The 25,794-nt window shown below is 36.4% G+C and overlaps 1 protein-coding gene across 4 annotated transcripts in view; it reads right to left on the reverse strand.

Annotated features, from left to right (window-relative positions):
- Positions 1 to 23,694: 23,694 nt before the first annotated feature.
- HPCAL1 (hippocalcin like 1) overlaps positions 23,695 to 25,794 on the reverse strand; it is a 564,761-nt gene continuing 562,661 nt past the window's right edge. For all 4 annotated transcript variants that reach the window (XM_053709690.1, XM_053709687.1, XM_053709689.1 and 1 more), the window contains one exon: positions 23,695 to 24,878. In XM_053709690.1, the coding sequence (XP_053565665.1) occupies positions 24,781 to 24,878 (98 nt within the window). In that variant the 3' untranslated portion in view covers positions 23,695 to 24,780. The remainder of the gene's footprint in view (positions 24,879 to 25,794) is intronic.

Here is a 25,794-nt window from a genome sequence, read left to right on the forward strand (position 1 = left end):
TGGCCTGAATTGTGCCTCTTGGTGCAGGACTCAATTGCATGGCCTTAAAGGGACAGTGTACGGTAAAATTGGTTTCCCCTTAATGTTTTTCCAGTTACATTTTATACAAGTTGCAGAGTATAAAATATTTGAAAAATCAGCTTTAGGTTTATGTTTGTATATTAAATAGTTGTTTTTGATCTTTCAAATCACAACCCCATAAAATGGGGTGAGCCTGCAGGGGGCAGATAAAAATATCTTATCACTCAATATATACACACACAAATGAATATTTTAGTAACTATCTCTTTAACCCCCCACTGAGAGTCTATTTTTTCTGCTGTATCTTGTTTACATAGTTTTTCTGTACCCATATGGCAGTATTAATATTTTCAGTATTGGTGGCTGTCTCAACAGGGTAAAGCAGATATTTAAAATGTCAAAATAAAGGTAAATTAGCTATTTAATAGCAATTTAATGCACTACAGCAGAGTTGCTAAACTCCAGTCCATGGTTACTGATCAGCTGCTTATTTCACCTGTGCTCTAGTTAAGATATAATGAATATCTGGCCTGTTAATGGTCCTGAGGACTGGAGTTGAGAAACACTGCACTACAGCATGTACAATGCATCACTGTGAACACACTAAAGGGGAGAATATTTTACAGTACATTCCCTTTTATTGTGAGAGGTCATCTATGCACTATACCTTATATTTAGTTACTATGGAGGAGAGTCTCAATATATTGCTAAAGGGGCTCACTTACCTGTTCAGTCCATCAGTCATAGTTACAGAGAGTGTGCACTTCTGCTTTTGGGTGAAAGATGAATAAATACAGAGGCTGCATTAGTACTCTGAAGAAAGAGAGTGATATCAGTATGTCAAGGAAGTTCATTTGGAAAAGTCTATCCCACTGCATCCGATTGAGCCTTGGAGAAGATTTTCCGACATGACATGGAGTGAGGTCATTTTGTCTCGGGACTCTTAGATACAGATATTATCTACTGGAAATAAAGCATTGAGTGCATGAGGTTGGGATCTATTTGCCCATCTATGTACCAGCTATGTTTGGGATGATTTGACTACACATTGGAGAAGGCAACCTACCTGATGTTATCTAACAATCTGACAAGGTAGGAGGACCTACATGGTAGCCTGAATGAAGGAGGTCAGTGGAGTCAGTGTTTTTCCATGGGTTTGTTCTGCTTTGGTGCCGACAAGGAGCCAGATGGGGCGTGTGGCATAAAGTCCCTTCTTCAGTCTAAGCTAATACTAGTTTGGATGTTGCCTAAAAAACAGGAGTGGGCCAAGAGCTGGATTCTATGGAATGTCATCCTGCTATTGAGATGTAGGTTTGCTTTGTCTGCATGAAACTAAAGATAACATAACTTAACAAATGAAGATCTGATGCAAAGTTAGTATTAAAGGGATATGAAACCCAAAAATGTTCTTTCATGATTCAGATAGAGCATACAGTTTTAAACAACTTTGTAAATTACTTAAATTATCAATGTTTCTTTGTTCTCTTGTTATCTGTTGTGGAAAAATCAGGGATTTATGCTTAGGAGCCGGCCCACTTTTAGAGCACTATATGGCAACAATTTTTTAAGAATGTTATCCATTTGCAAGAGCACTAGATGGCAGCACTATTTCCTGTCATGTAGTGCCCCAGATGCCGACATAGTTATCTCTTCAACACAGAATAACTTGGGAACAAAGCAAATTTGATAATAGAAGTAAATTAGAAACTTTTTTTAAAATGGTGTGCTCTGTCTGAATTACAAAATAACATTTTTGGATTTCATATCCCTTTAACAATCCCCCATATAAAGCATAAAACATATTAGCTACTTACTGTGCAATATGTTTTCTGCAAACAGGAGAGACAATATGAGACTTTTCTCCAACTTGAAACTTACCTATGATAATTTATGATTTGAAGTTCACTTAAAGGGATAGAAAGGTCAAAATTTAAATGTGCATGCATGTATTTCAATTTTAAATAGAAGCATTTTTACAATATACTTCAATTAGCAAACTAATTATCTATCAAAATTATTATTGGTTTTCAGTGGCATACGCACATATGCTGTGTGGGCCCGTGCACAGTATACAAGCTCAGAGAGCTAGTGGAAGATGTATTTTGTCTGTCAAGACTTAGTTTGTGTCAAACAACTACTGCTGCCTCTCTGAGAAGGTCTGGTGTTTGAATACTGTTGCCCTCACAGCATATGTGCATATCCCACTGAAAAACAGTAATTACTTTTACTAGAAGCATTTTTGCTATTAGAAGTATAAATGCTTCCATTTAAAATTGAAATGCACACATGCACATTTAATTTTTGACCTTTCTATCCCGCTACCTACCTAGGTATCTCTTCAACAAAGAATAACAAGAGAACAAAGCAAATTTGATAATAAAAGTAAATTGGAAACGTTTTTAAAATTGTATTCTCTATCTGAAACATGAAAGAAAATATTTAGGTTTCATGTCCCTTTAATGAATTTGACACCTGAAGGAGCTTCATAACCTGGAAAAAAAGGGCTTTTCAACATATCTGCGAGTTGGAATAATTTTATTATGATGCTCATGTGCAATAAACTGTGAAAAGGCCACAGCTGCCATATAAGAAGCATATACAAATATACGATTAATTAAAGATATATTTATCGCTATTGTATGGTCCATTGGTAGGGGGCGGTACAGAAATGTACATGTGTGTTTACACTAAATAACCATATATGGGATATGTTGTACAGCTAACGGAATTCACAACATCTGTAAATGATGTTTAATAATCCTTTTATTAAAATCTTATCTCAAGCTTGTGTTTCTGTTATTTCTGTGATTGTAAATGAGTACTTTTGTCTTTTTTAGTGGCAATCTCATTACCATGAATGTAGTTTAACTGCCATTCCTGTCTTGTGAGATATTTTCCATAGTTTTTTTTAACAACATTGTCTTTTGAATAATCACTATTTACAATATATAGAATTATGTGTCACTATTTTTTTATGGTAAAAAAAATTCAGCAAAGACAATCAGAAAACAGAGTTTTCTTAATCAATGATTGAAAAAAACTTTAAAAAAAAATAAATTACTTTTAAAATATTAAGGCCTAGATTAGTGGAGCCTAATTTATTGTGAATCCTCAAACGGGCACATCGATAAATAACCAGCCACTGCAAGTAATACTAACTTATAATACCAGCGCACATTTGTGTGCGCTGGTATTACTCAGTGGAGTGCAAATATCACTTTCCCGAAAGCGATATTTTGCACTCCACTTGCAATCTAGCCCTTAAAGTGTAAATCTAATCATTGAGCAAACATGTCAAGTATGCCCATCATGGCTAACACATTATTTTTTATACAGTTATCAGGATAGATTTAGATGACAAAAATGTAATTTAACAGATATTACATTATTATTTTAGTCAGACACTGTAGAAAAGGATCAATCCAAATGCCTTTAATGTAATCTTTATAGGTGTGAAATAACCATTGTTTTTGTCAGCTTTGTTTCTATTCCCAGTTTTGAACCCAATAACAAGAACTTATCAACCAAAAATACATTTTCATGGGTTCTCATTTGAAAACTTATTGGCGTCTGGAGCCTTTTATTGGTTGAATTCATTTGGGTGATGTGATCACTTGAAAAACACGATGCACACATATTGGTCAAAACCAAAACCGGGAGTCAATATCAGAAAGAATGTTTAACTACTACAAAGAGGTTATAACTTGCATACTTGTATGTGATGTCATCAGGAAATGTAAAACTAATATTGGATGTATTTTAAGTCTAGAGAGCTCTGAAGACAACAATACCTTACAGCTATGGTGAAGTTTACAGGCTCAAATCACAACTACGTTGGTTAAGATTTCTTCAAGACTCTTGTATTAGAGCTTATACATAAATTATTAAAAAAAATAGACTTGTTGTTCATGCTCTGCAGATGATTATGTGTGCATTTGGGTTTTGAGCATTGTTAGCCAAATGGTATTGTATGCGTCATATTAATAAATAATAATAATAATAATAATAATAAAAGCAGGAAAATTTATGTTTTCACCAAATGATAGAGGTAAGTCCCTGTTCAAATGAGAAAATGCAAGAAATCCTTTGTTTCAGTCCTCTTAATGGAAATTTGGATTATTTTTGTTCTTGTAAATGAACAGTTTTTGGGTAAACCATTGCAGTCCCTTACCTAGCTGTGCTTACATATATTTTATTTGAGATAATTGCAGAGGTTAAGCTTCAGTTTTTATTAAAACTAAGGAAAAACAGGAATTGTGGGTTTTATCTATATAAAGAATCCTTGATTCTAGAATTGTGGGCCCCATAAACGGGGGAACATAGTGGGAGGGGCCCTTTGACCTCATGGGAGGAGGCAGGCCCTGGGATTGTAGGAGGAGAGAATTAGGAGGAAGTTAGTTAGAAGGGGCGTGTTGAGGCCAGTAAAGTTTCTTACCTGGTCACGGAAGGAGCTGTTGAAGATTTTCCCTCCCTTTCTTTTTCTGTTTGTCACATGTCACAGCTTTCAGGGGCGGTGAGCTAGCATCATCAATTTTCAGACCAAGGCAGGAAAACGGCTGGTTGGTAGCCTCCCCAAGGGGTGGGAGAGCTAGGTAATTTGCTCCTTGGGCACGGGGTCCCTTGGAGCTGGTTATAAGTTTGGATGGTACGGACTTAGCGCCTTGCTAAGTCCAGCTGAGCTAAAAAACGGCCTGGTCTTGGATAAAGTATTAACCTTGAGGGTTGGTTAAAGTTATGCTAACGTGATGCTAGCGCAATAATAGTAATGATGGGTAAATGCAATAGGTTGTTTGTGTATTATTGCATTTTGTTATTTATGATGTTATTAAGTTTATATTAAGTTAATAAACAGGCTGTGGCCAGAATTTTATACCACGATTATGTGTCTGTGTTATTTTGTTAAATGTTAAGTTATTATGTGTTTATGGGGCCGGTTAATGGACGACTCAGAAGGTCATGTTATTATCTTTGTTTATATCCATTTTGTTAGTTATTCAAATCTATCATAGACAATTCAATTTTGTTCTGTGCAGTAGTTGAATCTATTTTTTTAAATCTGGCTGATGTATTGTTTTGAATTCTGGTCAGATCATACTGACAGACAATGTGGTATGTTCAGTACTAACTTTTATATTGATGTTTGCAATATATTGCATTAAATTTTTATATTAAGTTTGAATATACTGTACATAATATTTGGTAGTTTTTTCTCTTAACTTAAAATATTATGCAGCATTCATATTTGTTTTTTAATACCTAGCTGATACATACATTTTTGGTACTGATTTGACTGACTGACCACACAAAATTAAAGGGCCATGATACCCAAATGTTTAAACACTTGAAAGTGATGCAGCATAGCTGTAAAAAGCTGACTAGAAAATATCACCTGAACATCTCTATGTAAAAAAGAAAGATATTTTACCTCAAAAGTTCCTCAGTAGCCCAGACATCCCAACCTGCAAAAACTCATTTCTGGGAGGTACACCTCCCCCCCCCTCAGACCCCCCCCCCCCAAAAAAAAGAGGGATGAAAAAAAATACTGCCAATATATACAAATTGAGAGGACAGCTCTACTCTAACTACACACAAACACTTAGAGGGATCAACTCGTGCAGGCAGTGTCAGAGACAACTACATAGCAAAGCTGTCTGACTACTCAGTCTGCAGCATTGCGAGTTTTGAAGAAGACGCGAGTAAAATAAACTTACCACTTGGCTATAATGATTTTATGGTAGGGTTTCTCTGTGCTAGCCCTGATGTTCTCTGCTGATCAGAGCACAGCATCCTAACACCGGCCGCAAGATAATATTTACGCCCCAGAATGCACTGCTGATTGACAGGGAGAGCTCATTGTGCTTGGAGGGAGAGGTGTTCAAGGGGAGAAAAGCACAAAAAAGCACAGGAGAGGGCAGCACAGGGGAGGTGGGGACAGGATGGGAGTGCTATTGTGAGGCAAACAGTGCAGTATACATACTTTAAAATTAAACTAAAGTTAAGCACAGGAATTACATTTTCTTTTTGTAATGCAGCAAATTTGTGCCCCCTGTCTGCCTATATACAAGTTCTCGACCCTGTTTCCGGGATATTATATGTCATTTGCGGGTGAGCCGCTATTTAAATGCAGGAGATTCCCGGACCTTCCGGGAGAGTTGGGATGTCTGGTAGCCACATCCCATTGTAAAGGACTTCTAAGCAACAAATCAGTATGTCTGTCCCAGGACAGCCAAAGGATTGAGCTTTGTGCACACTCATCTTATTTCCCTATTCAGTTTAAGGAAGTTTACTATGAAATCTCATGAGAGTTAAGTGAAATCTCATGAGATCACAGTAAAAGAGTTCATGACCTCAGCACTGCTGATGCTGATTGGCTGCTGTTCATTTTTTTATTTTCCTGCAGCTGGATAGCAGCTAAAGTATAACTTTTTACACAGGACTTACTCTAGTGAGCTGAGGAAATTGTGAGGTAAAATGTCTCCCTTTTTTACACAGAGATGCTCAGGTGATATTTTCCTGTCAGCTTTTTACAGCTATACTACATTAGTTTTTTTTTTTCTTTCAAAAAAAGCTTTATTATCATCCACTTATACAATCAAAACAGAAAATATGAAATGGGATTTTTCCATTTAACAGACATAAAGTTAGACTTTTATCTCCCATTGTGGCGATTTGGATTGTATCATCATAAAAGTTCACAGTTCTGCTGCGTCACATGAAACTGTATTCATAACTTTGAAACAAAAAACTTAACTAAAACAAGGGGGGGGGAGAAACAAGAAGGAGAAGTAAAAAGAAGAAAGGTAGGACAGAAAGAAAGAGGGGGGAGAGGGCCAGAGGGCCGCTATGTTTCAGACAGGGGAGGAGGGGTCTGTCGTGGAATCTTTCCCTCCCAAATAAATGTAATATTCCGCAAGCATACTAATTTGTTTTCTTTTAAAGAACCCGTATTCCTCAAGCACTAGTATGTCTGAAACCTTGCTGACCCAATCTTGCAGTGTTGGGGTGTATTGTGTTTTCCAATTCCGTGTGATAAGTAGTTTAGCGCCAGTGATGCCCATTTGTAGTAATTTAAGTCTTAATTTGCAAGGGAAAGAGGGGAGGTCATTAAGCAATGCTACTCTTGGTGTCAGTCTAAAATCCTCGTTCAGTATTTGTCTATAAAAAGTTTCCATCTCTTGCCATAAGGGCTTGATTCTTTCGCATTCCCACCACATATGTAGGTACTGGCCCTTTATAGGGCAGTCTCTCCAGCAATTACTATTTGCCTCTGGGTAGATAGAGTGAATGCGTGAGGGGGTCAGATACCATCGCATCAGCACTTTAAAATTAAGTTCTAGCATCTGGGGAGAACTTGACAACTTTTTTGTATTTTGGAAGATCTTAGACCACTCCTCTCCACTCAAAACATGTCCCAATTCCTTGTGCCATGTGTATGAGGGGAGTGTTTGTATGTGTTCTGTTTGCAGGAGTTTGCGTGCTAAAGATAGCAGGTGTCGTAATGGGGTTTTGCCTGCGCAAAGGTTTTCGAAGGGGGTTAGCTCTCTAAGGTAATCTTTCTGGTGTGGTGAAGTGTGTATAAAATGTCTTAACTGTGAATATTTTAGCCAATTAGCATATCTTCCTCCTGTCACTGTGATCAGGCTTTCTCTCCCTGCTAATTTTCCGTTGAGTGTAAATTCTTTTAGCGGAATAGTGTATCCCCATTCAGTTAACCTCTGTTGTCCTCTATCTAGACCCCCTATCATTTCAGCGTTCAAGGGGATGGGGAAAAGGGGAGAGCGAGCTCCCGTGATATGGGTTTGATGAAGTTTAATGCTGTCCCATGAATCAAAGATATGTTTATGTATCAGTAGATCGCAACATTGGGGAGGGCGTAAAGGTTTCGGCACCCAACATAGAGCTCCCACTGATGGGACTCTAAGTATGTTCGAGTCTAGGGACACCCACGCCTTTGTATCGCCTGGTCTGTGCCAGTCCAAGATTCTTTGTAAGGTTACTGCGTTATAATAAGTTGCTAAGTCAGGTAGTCCCAGTCCCCCATTTATTGTTGCTCTATACATGCTAGTTTTGTTAATCCTAAGTTTACTCTTCCCCCATATAAAGGCATTGATGTGTCTCTGAAGTTGGGCTAAGTACCATTTGGGAAGGGCTATAGGGACCGCCTGGAACAGGTACAAAACCCTGGGTAGTGTGGTCATTTTAATGCATTGTGTGCGCCCCCACCAAGATATTGGTTTTAGGGCCCAGGTACGGAGGTCTTGTTGCGTATTTGTTATGAGTTTGTAATAATTTTCTTTGAATAATTGTGCGTGACTGGAGGAAATGTGGACAATAAATTAAAAGTGCTTAGTGAGTACAGCGCTACAAAGTCCTAGAGGAAAGGATTTGTGGCTAAAGATGGTGTCCACGATTGGTATAACTATAAGTGACGAGTTGATCGTATTGCAAATAGCCTATAGGTCCAATGTATACGAAAAATAATAACTTATAATGGATCAGATGCTCCTATATGTTATGCTAAAACCATTTATTATGTTTTACTAATAACATTTGATTTAACATATGTAGTTAAAAATCCTTGACAATGTGTGTGTACATAAAATATATAAAAGTCCTTTAAAACACAGTTCTATGACAGGATATTAAAAACAAATCTATGGTACCAATATGTGCACATAAAAAAGGGGGGGGGGGGATTTTCAGAATATAGTCTTAAAAATCTGAAGAATAGTCGTGTGATCCTATGGTATATCGACTTTATAAAGTGTCCCAATGTAGGTGTGTTCAAATATAGTGAACCACTTAAAAATATGAAAAATATGAAAAAATAAAAATGTGTGAAAAAATGTGAAAAAATAGATTAATTGCCTCTCAAAAATTAGAAATATCAAAAAATTATCAAAAATATCAAAAATACTAAAAATATCAAAAATATATCAAAAATATAAAAATTTGTGATATCACAACTGTGAAAAATAAAAAATAAAATTAAAATAAGTGAAGTGTTTTCAAAAATATGCCTTGGTGAAAGTCAAATATATCCTTAAAAATAGTGATATATATAATAGTGTAACAAATGATCCCAAAAGGTGTAACAAATGTTCCCAAAAGGTAGTGATAACTCCAAATGCAAAATGAGATTGAGAAGTCTATTGAGACTTAAATGTATCCAAAGTATATATCCAAACAGGTGTAGTTATATTGTGTAGGTCCTCTTCTTGAGGTGTGTGTTAGAACTTCAGTATATCATCTTGAACCAATAAGATCCTGAGCCGTAATACCAGTTAGCCAACGCGTTTCGGTTCACATAGAACTAAGATATAGAACAACCATATAGATTGCTGAAGTGAGGCGGTAGCAGCTTGTTCCGTAGTGTAGTAACTACAGGACAGCAGCGATCACATGGTACCTGTCCCATGAATCAAAGATATGTTTATGTATCAGTAGATCGCAACATTGGGGAGGGCGTAAAGGTTTCGGCACCCAACATAGAGCTCCCACTGATGGGACTCTAAGTATGTTCGAGTCTAGGGACACCCACGCCTTTGTATCGCCTGGTCTGTGCCAGTCCAAGATTCTTTGTAAGGTTACTGCGTTATAATAAGTTGCTAAGTCAGGTAGTCCCAGTCCCCCATTTATTGTTGCTCTATACATGCTAGTTTTGTTAATCCTAAGTTTACTCTTCCCCCATATAAAGGCATTGATGTGTCTCTGAAGTTGGGCTAAGTACCATTTGGGAAGGGCTATAGGGACCGCCTGGAACAGGTACAAAACCCTGGGTAGTGTGGTCATTTTAATGCATTGTGTGCGCCCCCACCAAGATATTGGTTTTAGGGCCCAGGTACGGAGGTCTTGTTGCGTATTTGTTATGAGTTTGTAATAATTTTCTTTGAATAATTGTGCGTGACTGGAGGAAATGTGGACCCCTAAATATTTTATAGATCTATTCCGGGCAGTCATTGGACAGGCAGCTGCAACAGTGAGGAATTCTGTTTGGCTCATGGAGACATTTAGGATCTCCGACTTCTGGGTGTTTTCCGAGAAATCTGAGAATTGGCTAAAGGTGCTGATTTCATTTAAAATCTTGGGTACAGTCTGGAGTGGGTCGGTGATTGTAAAAATCACGTCATCTGCGTACAACGCGATTTTGAAATCGTGTGGGCCTATTTTTACTCCCTGTATCTAGTGATTGCGCCGGATATGCGCCGCATATACTACATTAGTTTTAAGTGATTTAGCATATGAGTATTATGTCCCTTTAAATATCACCCAAGTTGGGTAATATGGCCCTAAACTAACATATTGTGTACTAGTAAAAAATTATACAGGCTTGAAAAGAAGAGGTTATGAAGAATGTGCATTTTACACAAATAATTGAATTAAATTACCAAGTGATCAAGATAGAACAAGAGACCTTGTTGAGGTAAAAACAAAAACCACAGATTCTAGGCTCATACACGTTAGTTATTATTTTTGTTTAATTGTCATGTATAATAACAAAGATTAAAATGTCTTAAACTTACAAAAAACACAAAACTTTGCAGCATGGTTTAAAGATAAAACAATGAGTAGTGGAGATCATTTGTATAGACAGTTTGCTTCAAAACACATTTAACACTTGTCTATAAGAGACCATTAGTATACTTACCTATGTGATGTCATTATAAAACATTAAAGGGACATGAAACCCAATTTTTTTCTTTCACGATTTAGAAAGAACATGCAATTTTAAACAAGTTTCTAATTTACTTCTATTATCTAATTTGCTTCATTCACTTTATATCCTTTTATTATTATTATTATTATCGGTTATTTGTAGAGCGCCAACAGATTCCGCAGCGCTATTAACAAAGGCGGAGTACAAAAACAGTTATAGGGATCAAATGGGTAGAGGGCCCTCCCAAGAGTTGCACTGTTGTAGTCAGCTCTTGAGAAGGTGATCAACAAACAGCTGGTCTCTTAAGCTTACATGTTAAGGGGGTTCAGGGGATAGCAATGGAGGAGAGGAACTGGTATAAAGAAAGATTAGCGTAGGTTGTATGCATCCCTGAACAGTAGAGTCTTTAGGGAGCACTTGAAGCTTTTAAAACTAGAAGAGAGTCTTGAGGAGCGAGGCAGAGAGTTCCACAAGATGGGAACCAGTCTGGAGAAGTCCTGTAAACGGGAGTGTGACGAGGTGACAAGAGAGGAGGAGAGTAGGAGGTCGTGAGCAGAGCGAAGGGGACGGGAGGGAGAGTATCTGGAGACAAGGTCTGAGATATAGGGGGGAGCAGTGCAGTTGAGGGCTTTGTATGTCAGAGTGAGAATTTTGTGTTTGATCCTAGAGACAAGAGGAAGCCAGTGAAGGGATTGGCAGAGAGGTGCAGCAGATGAAGAGCGACGTGTAAGGAAGATGAGTCTGGCAGAGGCATTCATTAAGGATTGTAAAGGAGCTAGGCGGTAGGTGGGGAGACCAGAGAGGACAGAGTTGCAGTAATCGAGGCGGGAGAGGATGAGAGAGTGGATTAAAATCTTAGTTGTGTCTTGTGTAAGGAAGAGTCTAATTTTAGAGATGTTTTTAAGGTGGAAGCGGCAGGCTTTAGCCAAAGACTGAATGTGAGGAGTGAAAGAAAGATCTGAGTCAAATGTGACTCTGAGACATTGGGCATGCGGGGTAGGGGTAATGATGGAGTTGTCGACAGTTATAGAGAGATTGGGGGTGGAGAGTTTTGAAGAAGGGGGAAAAATAAGGAGCTCAGTTTTGGAGAGATTTAGCTTGAGGTAGTGAGAGGACATCCAGTTGGAGATGTGAGAAAGACAGTTAGTGACACGGGTTAGCAAGGAAGGAGAAAGGTCTGGTGCAGAGAAGTAGATTTGGGTGGCATCCTTTGCTGAAAAGCATATCTAGATATGCTCAGTAGCTGCTGATTGGTGGCTGCACATAGATGTCTCGTGTGATTGGCTCACCCATATGCATTGCTATTTCTTCAACAAAGGATATCTAAAGAATGAAGCAAATTAGATAATAGAAGTAAATTGGAATGTTGTTTAAAATTGTATTCTTTACCTGAATTCTGAAAGAAAAATTTTGGGTTTAGTGGCCCTTTAAAGGGACATGACATTTTTAATAACATTTAGTAAAACAACTTTGCAATATACTTTCATAATTTATTTTGTTCCTTTTACCTGTAATTTAATTCTGAATATTTTGGGCTTGGTAAATTCCTGTTAAAAGTGGAAGTACAGACACAGCTGTAATCTACACAGGTTGCGCACACTAGTAGGCCGTCTATAACTGTCCATAATTGTTATTAGCAGAAAAAGAAACCTAAGTTACAATATGGCGGCACCTACTGCTTTGTAGACATTAGAATGTTACCCTTTTTTTTTTCAATCTTTAAAAAAAAACGGTTATTTTAAAAAATACGTCTATATTATTCTCAGACTAATATTTGCTCTGAATACATCATTCTATTGGCCCGATTAATCAATGTCTGGCGGGCATGATACGCTGTAGCGTATATGCCCACCAGACATCGCTGAATGCTGACAGCATACTCTGTTGACATTTAACATTGCACAAGCAGTTCTGGTGAACTGCTTGTGCAATGTCACCCCCTGCAGATTCGCGGCCAATCGGCTGCTAGCAGGGGGTGTCAATCAACCCGATCGTACATGAACAGGCGGATTGATGTCGGCAGCTTCAGAGGCAGTGGACGAGTTAAGAAACAGCCGTCTTAAGACCGCTGCTTCTTAACTCCTGAAGGCTCGGGCGGAAACTGGGGTATTTGGCCCAATTCGGGCGATGATAAATCGGCCCCTTTGAATGATTTATTTAGTGTTTACTGTCCCTTTAAACTGCTAATAGATACAATACATACTCCCCCTTTCTGCTGTATTGAACTTCACAGGTTCCAGGTTCACACAAGCAGAACAAATTTACAAAGAGACTTGCTGCTTATTTTGGTGCTTGATTTAAGGAGTAACATGTTCTGATTATTATATATATAAAGACTTGGTTGATTAGTGCAATTAAGCTGTTCTTATGATGGACTGTCTACTTGTGATGTGATGTCATTATGATGTTATAGTGAAAAGAAAAACTGCTTAAGGACTTACCAAATGTCTATAGACCTCAGTACTAAATTAAAGCTCCTAGGTTGAATGCTCACTAAGGAAACATTTTGTATTGTTATTTATTACGGTTCATGCAGCTCATGAAAATTATCAATATTCACAAAGAGAGTTGCAGGACATATAGTAAAGGTTCCTGTTTTATTCTTGCTTTGAGTAACCTTAACCGACTGGCTACAATCCACTGCGCAACAGTCAATGGTTAAGGACATTTTTTTGAGCAACAAAAAAATAAAAATAAGAAAATGAAGTGCCAAAAACTTATGTTAAAGGGATACTATACCCATTTTTTTTCTTTCATGATTCAGAGAGAGCAATTTTAGCCAACTTTGTAATTTACTCCTATTATCATTTTTTTCTTCTTTCTCTTGCTATCTTTATTTGAAAAGCAGGAATGAAAGCTTAGATGCCGGCCCATTTTAGGTTCAGCACCTGTGTTGCCCTGGCTGATTGGTGGCTAAATGTAGCCACCAATCAGCAAGTGCTGTCCAGAGTTCTGACCAAAAATGGCTGGACTGAAATTTGATAAATGGGGACTATACGTAAAATGGGGAACAGCTTGGAGAACACATGAAATATATGCTGCAAATTCAAGGTCAAAATTTGGTTGCTAATTCAGAAGTGTGAAATTATACATTTAATGTCATGTTGCATTAATTTTAATTCAAATGTATTGCAATTTACCTATTTTAGTTGTAAAAATTAGTTTTCACACTGGTTGGATCAACTAAATCCCCAAATTAAATATAAACGAGTGTAAGAGATACCACAATTCACCTCAGAATTAGACACCTGACAAGTGGAGTAGTATATATATATATATATATATATATATATATATATATATATATATATATTATATAGGTTTAGATATATACAGACATGTATAGGAATATCTATTTATAACTACATACTGTAGAACATATTCTGCTATTTGCAGAACATTGGAATGTGAAATATTTACAGTAAATACATAGTTAAAACCTTTATTAAATATGAATATTGCATCAATATGCCTTTACATGTTATCCTCTACTTGACTACAAAGGGCTCCAATGCACTGCCATATATGTCTATGTATACATATGTATTTATGGGTTTATATGTGTATGTATATATGTCTGTAAATACATACACACATATAAATACATATGTACACACACACATATATACATACATATCACTGTTAAAGACCTTTGCAGGCTTTTTTTCTAACACATAAGCCCTTATAACTTTTTATGCAATATTTTTTTTGTATATATTTTTTTATATAATTTTTATCACAGTGTTATTATGATTGTAAATGTACTTTCATAAGGATTTTTTGATGCATTTTGTGACACTTGTTTCGTGAAACTGTTAGCCAGAGCTCTGAGGAATAAACTTCAATTGCGTTCAAGTGATTGCATTCACTTTCAACTTGTAATACGAGCACTAAATCTGGTGTGCGCAAACAGCCGTGATAAACCCATTTTATTCGTAATCTGGCCCATAGTGTAGGCTGTATAACATACAAATGGAAAATACTCACAGAGGTGAAATGTCACAAAACATAATTTATGTAAGAACTTACCTGATAAATTAATTTCTTTCATATTAGCAAGAGTCCATGAGCTAGTGACGTATGGGATATACATTCCTACCAGGAGGGGCAAAGTTTCCCAAACCTCAAAATGCCTATAAATACACCCCTCACCACACCCACAATTCAGTTTAACGAATAGCCAAGAAATGGGGTGATAAGAAAGGAGCAAAAGCATCAACAAGGAATTGGAATAATTGTGCTTTATACAAAAAAAATCATAACCACCACAAAAAAGGGTGGGTCTCATGGACTCTTGCCAATATGAAAGAAATGAATTTATCAGGTAAGTTCTTACATAAATTATGTTTTCTTTCATGTAATTGGCAAGAGTCCATGAGCTAGTGACGTATGGGATAGCAAATACCCAAATGTGGAACTCCACGCAAGAGTCACTAGAGAGGAAGAGATAAAATAAAGACAGCCAATTCCGCTGAAAAAACAATCCACAACCCAAATCAAAAGTTTTAATCTTTATAATGAAAAAAACTGAAATTATAAGCAGAAGAATCAGACTGAAACAGCTGCCTGAAGTACTTTTCTACCAAAAACTGCTTCTGAAGAAGAAAAAACATAAAAATGGTAGAATTTAGTAAAAGTATGCAAAGAAGACCAAGTTGCTGCTTTGCAAATCTGATCAACAGAAGCTTCATTCTTAAAAGCCCAGGAAGTAGAAACTGACCTAGTAGAATGAGCCGAAATCCTTTGAGGCGGGGATTTACCCGACTCCACATAAGCAAAAGCTTTAACCAAAACGCCAAAGAAATGGCAGAAGCCTTCTGACCGTTCCTAAAACCAGAAAAGATAACAAATAGACTAGAAGTCTTACTAAAATCTTAGTAGCTTCAACATAATATTTCAAAACTCTGACCACATCCAAAGAATGTAAGGATATTTCCAAAGAATTCTTATGATTTAGGACACAAGGAAGGAACAATAATTCCTCTATTAATGTTATTAGAATTCACAACTTGAGGTAAAAATTTAAATAAAGACAGCAAAAACCGCCTTATCCCGATGAAAAGTCAGAAAAGGAGACTCACAAGAAAGAGCAGATAATTCAAAAACTCTTCTAGTAGAAGAGATGGCCAAAAGGAACAATACTTTCCATGAAAGTAATTTAATGTCCAAAGAATGCATATGCTCAAACGGAAGAGCCTGTTAAGCCCTCAGAACCAAATTAAGACTCCAAGGAGGAGAAATTGGCTTAATGACAGGCTTGATACGAACCAAAGCCTGAACTAAACAATGAATATCAGAAAGATTAGCATTTTTTTCTGTGAAACAGCACAGAAAGAGCAGAGATTTGTACTTTCAATGAACTTGCAGACAAAACCTTATGAAGAAACTATAAAATCCTAGGAATTCTAAAAGAATGCCAAGAGAAATTATGAGAAGAGCATCATAAGATGTAGGTCTTCCAAACCCGATAATAAATCTTTCTAGACACAGATTTACGAACCTGCAACATAGTATTAACAAGAACCATATACCAAAACCTGTGCACCCATGCTGGAGCCACCAGCAGCACAAACGATTGCTCCATGATGATTTTGAAAAATCACTCTTAAAAAGAACCAGAAGGAGCAAAAATATAGGCAGATTGATAACTCCAAGGAAGTGTCAATGCATACACTGCTTCCGCCTGAGGATCCCCGGACCTGAATAGGTACCTGGGAAGTTTTCTTGTTTAGATGAGATGCCATCAGAACTAATACTGGAAACCCTCACATCTGAACAATTTGAAAAAACACATCTGGGTAAAGAGACCATTCTCCCTGATGTAAAGCTTGATTGACAGAGATAATCCGCTTCCCAATTGTCTAAACCTGGGATATGGACCGCAGAAATTAGACAGGAGCTGGATTTAGCCCAAGCAAGTATCCGAGATACTTCTTTCACAGCCTAAGGACTGAGAGTCCCACCCTGATGATTGACATACGCCACAGTTGTGACATTGTCTGTCTGAAAAACAATAACGTCTCTCTCTTCAAAAAGAAGCCAAAACTGACGAACTCTGAGAATGCACGGAGTTCCAAAATATTGAATGGTAATCTCGCCTCCTGAGATTTCCAAACCGCTTGTGCTGACAGAGATCCCCAGACAGCCTCCCAACCTAAAAGACTCGCATCTGTAGTGATCAAGGTCCAAGTTGGATGAATCTAAGAGACCCGTAGAACTATATGATGGTGATCTAACCACCAAGTCAAAGATAGTTGAACATTGGAATTCAAAGATATTAAAAATGATATCCTAGAATCCCTGCACCATTAATTCAGCATAAAAAACTGGAAAGATTTCATTTGAAAATGAGCAAAGGGAATCGAATCCAATGCTGCAGCCATGAGACCTAAAACTTCCATGCATATAGCTACTGAAGGAAATAATAGAGACTGAAGGTTCCGACAAACTGAACCCAATATAATTGTCTCCTGTCTGTTAGAGACAAAGACATTGACACAATCTATCTGGAAACCTAAAAAAGGTGACCCTTGTCTGAGCAACCAAGGATCTTTTGATAAAAAGATCCTCCAACCATGTCTTAGAAGAAACAGCAAAAGTTGAATCGTATGAGATTCTGGAGAACGAAAACACTGAGCCAGTACCTCGAGATCGTCCAAATAAGGAAACACTGAGAACCTTGAAAAGATTCTCAGAGCTGTCACTAGACCAGAAGGAAAAGCAACAAATTGGTAATGCTTGTCAAAAAAAAAGAGAATCTCAGAAAATTAAAATAATCTGAATGAAAACAGAAGAAGATATGCAAATAATGCCCTTACTGACCAAAAAGGCAGAATAGACCATATAAACACCATTCTGAAAGAAGCAACTCTTATATGACAAATCAAAAAGATTTTCTATCTTTGGGACAATGAATAGTTTTGAACAAAACCCCAAACCCTGTTCCTGAAATGGAACTGGTCTGAGCAGCGCCTTGAGACCCCAACGGGTAACCAGCCGCGCCTCAAAAGTACCCAACACATACAGGTCTGAAACATACTTCAGAAAAGTGTGAGCCTTTACTAGAATAGCTGGAATATGCTAGAGAGAAAAAAACTTCTCACAGGCGGTTTTACTCTGAATCCTATTCAGTACCCCAATCTAAGAAGTTTGGACCGAATTGACCCAAACAAATTTAAAAAAGTCTTAACCTTCCCCTTACCAGCTAAGCTGGAATAAAAAAAACACACCTACATGCAAATTTGGGGGGCTGACTTTGATCTTTTAAATAGCTTAAATTCATTCCATGTTGAAGAAAGCTTCCAATTATAAACATGTTACTTGGGGAAGAATTAGGATTCCGTTCCTTATTAAGAACAAACTAATATAAGCTTAAGATTTACTCTTAGAACTCAATCTTGAAGCAACAAAAAACTCCCTTCCCCAGAGTAACAGTTTGAAAAAATTGAATCCAATTGTGAACCAAATAATTGATTACCTTGGAAAAAAAGAAATACGGATTTTAGAAATCAAATTAGCATTCCAAGATTAAGTCACAAAGTTCTTCTAGCTAAAAATAGCTAAAGACATAGATTTAACCTCAATTGTGAAAATATCAAAAAAATTACGACACAAATGAAATTATTAGCATGTTGATCAACTTAACAATGCTAAAACAAATCATAATCTGATACTTGTTGCACTAAAGTATCCAACCAGAAAGTTGAAGCATTTGCAACATCAGCCAAATAAATTGCAGGCCTAAGAAAAGGACCTGAAATAAAATATTTTTCCTTAAATAAGATACAAGTTTCCCATCTGAAGGAAAAAAAATAAATACTATTTTCTATAGGAATAGAAGTATGTTTAGCAAGAGTAGAGATAGCCCCATTAACTTTGGGGATCTTTCCTCAAAACTTTTAAACTAACTGCCGGCAAAGGATGCAATTTAAAAACCTTAAAGAAGGAATAAAAGAAATCCCAGGCCTATTCCATTCCCTAGTATTATGAACTGGGAAAAAAACCTCTGAAGAAACCACAGGAGGTTAATGAGCAGAATTTAAATGTTAGCTAGTCTTAAATCAAAAGAACTAGACTCCTCAATATCCAATATAATCAACACCTTTTCAACAACGAATGTACTCTATTTAAAAATAAAAAAGTAGATTTGTTAGTATCAAATATCTGATGAAGTATATTCTAAATGAGAAAAAACATCATCAGAGAAGGATAATTTAGTATGTTGTCGGTCATTTGAAAATACATCAACTAAATGAGAAGTTTAAAAAAGACCTATAAATTTTATTAGCAGGTGGGATGTCAGACAAAGCCTTTAGGATAGAATCAGAAAAACATTCTCATAGATTCCTAGGTATATCTAGTACATTAGATGTAAAAGAATAGCAATAGATAATGCATTAATACTAATGGACTCTGCATGTAAAAGTTTATCATGATAACTTACAAACCATAGCTAAAGATAAAATGCATAATATTAAAATAAATTAACTTAGCTTTGGTAGGACTGATAACAGTCATCAGGAATTCAACAGTATTTTCTGATACAGGAACAGTTTTTGGAATATCTTGCAATATGTAATAGAAAAACAACATATAAAGCAAAATTATCAAATTCCTTAAATGACAGTTTCAGGAATGGGAAAAAATGCAAACAGAACAAGCCTCTAGAAACCAGAAGCAACTAAAAAGTGAGACTTAAATAAAGTAAAAAAACTGGCGCCAAGTATGACGCCCACATATTTTGTTGGCGCCAAAAACGTCTGTAACAAACACGAGAGTAAAAAATGACGCAACTACGTGAAAACTTCCGGCGTCAACTATGGCGCCGGAAATGACGTCATTGACGTCAGACAAACGTCAATCTCGCACCAAAAAAGTCTCGCGCCAAAAATGACGCAATAAATTCTAGCATTTTTTTGCACCCACGAGCCTAACAGCCCGCAGTTTAAAGGAAAAAAGTCAATTGAAAATTTTAGGTAAGAAAAATATTTCATTCATATGCATTTTCCCAAAAAATGAAACTGACAGTCTGAAAGAAGGAAAATAAACTGATTAACCTGAATCATGGCAAATATAAGTATAAAACATATATTAAGAACTTTACATATAAAGTGCCAAAATATAGCTGAGAGTGTCATAAATAAAATAAGACTTACTTACCAAAAGACACTCATCTACATAAAGTAGATAGCCAAACCAGTACTGAAACGAGAATCAGTAGAGGTAATGGTATATAAGAGTATATCGTTGATCTGAAAAGGGAGGTAGGAGAAGAAATCTCTATGACCGATAACAGAGAACCTATGAAATAGATCCCCTAGAGGAAGACCATGGTATTCAAATAGGCAATACTCTCTTCACATCCCTCTGACATTCACTGCACTCTGAGAGGAAAACCGGGCTCCAGCCTGCTGCGAAGTGCATATCAACGTAGAAATCTAGCACAAACTTACTTCACCACCTCCATGGGAGGTAAAGTTTGTAAAACTGAATTGTGGGTGTGGTGAGGGGTGTATTTATAGGCATTTTGAGGTTTGGGAAACTGCCCCTCCTGGTAGGAATGTATATCCCATACGTCACTAGCTCATGGACTCTTGCCAATTACATGAAAGAAATGTTTATTCCAGGTAAAAAGCAACTCAACAGTGTCTGTGCTCAGTGAGTTTAATCAGCCGCAGATGTCTTTCTCAACAGCAATCTGTTATAAAAAAGAAAATAAATAATTGCTCTTGAGAAAGACGGCTGCGGACTTAGAAATGCATTGGAAGAAGTTAGTTCCCTTTATCTCCTGATAAAAGTGCGCCCATTACACATCTGTATCTTTTGTAAATTATGGATTAGCTTGATATCAAACTTAAAGGGACGGTCTAGTAAGCCTATTATCTCTTTTTCACAGCTAGACAGCGCTAGTTCATGTGTGCCATATAGATAACATTGTGCTCACTCTTGATGGGTTACCTATGAGTCAGCACTGATTGGCTAAAATGCAAGTATGTCAGAAGAACTGAAATAAGGGTGCAGTCTGCAGAGGCTTAGATACAAGATAATCGCAGAGGTAAAAAGTATATTTATATAACTGTGTTTATTATGCAAAACTGGGGAATGGGTAATAAAGGGATTGTCTATTTTTTTAAACAATAATAATTCTGGTGTAGACTGTCCCTTTAAAAGGAAGGACATACAAATTTCATGATGAAAGTCAAAATTATGGTCCAGGAAGTGCATACAATTTCAAGAGACTTTTCAATCAATGAATTTCTATTATTAAAGGGATACTAAACCCAATTTTTTTCTTTCATGAGTCAGATAGAGCATGCAATTTTAAGCAACATTCTAATTTACTCCTATTTTAAAAATTGCTTTGTTCTCTTGCTATCTTTATTTAAAAAGCAGGAATGTAAAGCATAGGAGCTGGCACATTTTTGGTTCAGCACCTGGGTTGGCGCTTGTTAATTGGTGGCTAAATTTCAGCCTTCAATAAGCAAGTGTTATCCATGGTGCTGAACCTAAAATGGGCCGGCTCTTAAAGGGACAGTCAACACCAGAATTTTTGTTGTTTTAAAAGATAGATAATCCCTTAATTACCCATTCCCCAGTTTTGCATAACCAACACAGTAATAATAATACACGTTTTACCTCTGTAATTACCTTGTAACTAAGCCTCTGCAGACTGCCCCCTTATTTCAGTATCAGTGCTCACTCCTCTGTAAATTCACGTGCATGAGCTCAATGTTATCTATATGAAACACATGAACTAACGCCCTCTAGTGATGAAAAACTGTCAAAATGCATTTAGATTAGAGGCGGCCTTCAAGGTCTAAGAAATTAGCATATGAACCTCCTAGGTTTAGCTTTTAACTAAGAATACAAAGAGAACAAAGCAAAATTGGTGATAAAAGAAAATTGGAACGTTGTTTAAAATTACATGCCCTATTTGAATCATGAAAGTTTTTTTGTCAACTTGACTGTCCCTTTAAGATTTACAATTCTGCTTTTGAAATAAAGATAGCAAGAGAACGAAGATAGGAGTAAATTTGAAAGTTGCTTAAAATTGCATCCTCTATCTGAATCATGAGAGAAAAAAAATGGGTTTAGTATCCCTTTAAATGTAATTTATCTACTTGGTATCCTTTGTTGAAAAACATTAGCAGGCTCAGGAGCAACAATGCGTACATGGTACTAGTTGGTGATTGGTGGCTACATGCATATGCCTCTTGTTATTGGCTCGCCAGATGTGTTCAGCTAGCTCCCAGTATTGCATTGTTGATTTAGAGTTGACTTTAACTATATAATTAATCCTACACATAAAGCATTTTTTACTTATTTACTTTTATGTCCATTTAAGAACTTCTGCAAACACTTCACATGGTTCTTATAATATAACATAATATAACCCCAGTGCTCAAGAAAATGTATTTTACTAGGTTGTCTTAAACATTTATATTTATGCTGATTTATTTTAGTGGTTATATGATTTACATTATAAATACATTTAAATAAAATGAAAAAATAAATACGATCAGCTTCAATATCTTTTATGGTGACACAGGTGTGCTGTAAGGCAAAAAACACCAAAAAATAGTTTTAATGTACATAATAAATCTGTTATTTATTAAAAAAACACAGAAAATGTTTTTTATCTTTAAGATGATAAATATCAGTACATTGAATATACTCCTGGCCTCAGGATACAGCGTTTCTTTCTCTGCAAAACAGATTAATTGTAGGATCTAATACCTCGGAGAAACCACCCTGAGAATTCTTTATAGATTAAATTATAGTGTAGACAACAGGTAGGAAACTAACTGGCATGTATGCAAATTGAATAAACAAAAGTGTACATGCTGATACTTGTTTATGGCGCCATGACATTTTACTTTGTATAAATATCAACTACAGTACTCAAATGTCTCATGACGAAAAACAAAGCAAATGTCAACTTTTTTTTTTTAGTATATCCCCCTGAAAAAAGGCTAAACTGCAGAATAGTAGTGTATTTTCATCAGTAGGTCCTGTAGGAAAATAGGCATTAAAGGGGCAGTCAACTTACAAACTAATGTTATATAATTCTGCACATAGCGCAGAATTATATAACGTTAGCTTACCGGCAGATTTATACAGTCAAGTATTACAGAGAAATTTTATGTAAAACCTCCTTTTTCCAGAACGCCGCTCTTTGCTCTACTAAGCGGGTCTGGATTTTCCACAGCGCATCGTGGCAACAATGTCTAGTCCCAGTGTGCCCCGTTGCGCCATTAAAATTAATGTAGCTCGCTCCCGCTATGGTCTAGTAGCAGGAGCGAGCTACATTCATTTTAATGGCGCGGCCGGGCACACTGGGACTAGACAGTGTTGCCGCGATGTGCTGTGGAAAATCCAGACCCGCTCAGTAGAGCAAAGAGCGGCAGTCTGGAAAAAGGAGCTTTTACATAAAATTTCTCTGCAATACTTTACTGTATAAATCTGCCGGTAAGCTAACGTTATATAATTCTGCGCTATGTGCAGAATTATATAACATTAGTTTGTAAGTTTACTGCCCCTTTAAAACCCATACTTTTTCTTTCATGATTTAAGTAGAACATTACTTCTATTATGTTTAAGTAGAACATTACTTCTATTATCAAATTTGCTTCACTCTCTTGGTATCATTTGTTGAAGGAGCAGCAATGCACTACTGGTTTCTAACTGAACACATGGGTGAGCCAATAACAATCTGTATATATATGCAGCCACCAATCAGCAGCTAGAACCTAGGTTCTTTGCTGCTCCTGAGCTTACCTAGATAAACCTTTCAGCAAAGGATAACAAGAGAAGGAAGCAAAGTAAATAATAGACGTCAATTGGAAAGTTGTTTAAAATCGCATGTTCTATCTGAATCATGAAAGAAAAAATTTTGGGTTTATGTCCCTTTAAAGTTTAAGTTCACAATAATAAAATTGTTTATCCAGTTCATTTCTTTTCATTGAATTAACATTAATAATGTATGGGGGGGAAAAAAGATTCTTGCTGACAAAATCTAGTGGAACTTTCTTTTTTAATGATTTTTTTTTTAAAACACAAACTCTGAAACAATTAACATAAGACTGACTTGTCAACAAATATTTGCATTCAGTAAATAAACAAATTTTAAGCAGCCATATTAAATGCTGGGCATGCGCTTCCTGTTAAAACAGTGATTTGCTAAATGCATACAAGTCACAGTAACAATGTCTGATCAAGGCTATGAGAAATAATCACAATTACAGGGAAAAAGCTTTACATCTACGTGCAGTATAAGATCCTTTATTGTCAAAGGAGATACTGTTCCTCTGGCAGGGAATAGGTTTAATATAAGCTAGCACAGTTCCTCGTCAGGATTTGTGTGCGTATATATTCATAGTATTTTCTGGCACATAAAACTTCTTGCTAAAAAACGGATGGAATAGTAATGGTTTGCAGGTTTCAAAGGATGGAATTATGCTCCTCACAAGTCCATCAAAGTGGGAAATCAGCGTCTATACGAGAATATTTTCTGATACAATTTTATTTCTATTTAACTTTTCATTTCTGAATGTTATATGCCAGAAAATGTTGCACATTATATATATATATATATATATATATATATATATATATATATAAAATATCACTACTTTTATTTTATAAAGATATTAAGCTATAAGCTTAAGAGAAGAAAAAATATATACTCTTGTGCTTCCAACATTAGTCCATATTTCTTTGTAGTTGGGTTTAACACAACATAAAATAGACAGTTAATTGCCTCGTATTCCTAAGTTCCATATAGTGTCATCATAACATCATCAGATTCTTCCACATTTTTTTTTTCCAGGGCAGCCAGTTCAGCAATCGGATCTCTTTATACCTGCATGTAAACATACCTTTAAATGACATGGGATGCAGTATATGAGAAAGGAATGTTGTATATACTGGGAAACAGAATCGGCGCAAGGCTGTTCGCTCTCTAATACATAGAAAACAATCTGTTAAAGGGTTGTTATCCACTAATAGTAGAGGAATGACTGAGAAGGCATCCACTTGCAAGAAATGCTTGAATGACAAGCCTGTTTTTTTTTTATTGTGACTGTCCTTACAGATGAAATTAATTAGAACTGGCTTGTGCTGCTTGGATCACATTGTAACAACCGGACAATTGAAGGATCACTCTTGGCACCTTTTATAAATTCTTCCAGGGAAAGTTTACCTAGAATGAAAAAGGAAACAAGTTGTAAGACTTCCCTTTAACCCTTTGTCTGCCAGTCACCAACACAATGCAGCACATTAATTGCCTTATTGGCAGCAATACACATATGGCAGGAATTTAAAAAAACTGATAACACACACAGCGATTTTAACCCCATACTGATAGTAATACACACAACACAGGATAATAACAGTAGAGATTTAACTCCAGTTTTGCCATTACCACACACAAATATAATACTGGGCATTCAACACAGTAGTTACTTTACCCCCCTTAAATTTGGTGCAGCAATTTAACCCCATATAGTCAGTACCTCACATAACTCAGTGACTTGATTTCCATATGGTCAGCATCCTACAAAGGGCAATGATCCAGCCTACACATAAGCATTACCCCACACAGTTTATTGTATGATCCCCTTACTAACAGAACCACAGGAGACTAGGGATATAATCTATTATTACTGGGGCCCACATTCATTTTACTTACATGTTCTTTGAACGTTTTGACAGAAAAAATATAGGGAAAACCTATGTAATTTAATATTCACAAAGACAAAAAGGCATTTGGTGTAAGATTACAGTTAGCAAATTTTCATGTAAGTTTAAACTGACTTTATATCTTAATTAAAGAAATCTCCATGCAAGATGTTCAAATACAGCTAGTGTCTGAACGTTTCCTCTGAGCCACAAATAGAGCACTTAGAATTATTTAATATTTGGACTCATAGTGCAATGATGAAAAGCTACAGAAATCTAAAGAATTATAGTGTGATTATTCTTATCAATGTTGTTGACTCATTTGTCATAGAAAACCTTTAAATATATTGAATGTCTTTGTGATTAAAGGGACACTGTACCCAAATTTTTTCTTTCATGATTCAGATAGAACATGAAATTTTAAGCTACTTTCTAAT

This window comes from Bombina bombina, chromosome 4 (genome assembly GCF_027579735.1).
Source record: "Bombina bombina isolate aBomBom1 chromosome 4, aBomBom1.pri, whole genome shotgun sequence".
NCBI classification, from domain to species: domain Eukaryota; kingdom Metazoa; phylum Chordata; class Amphibia; order Anura; family Bombinatoridae; genus Bombina; species Bombina bombina.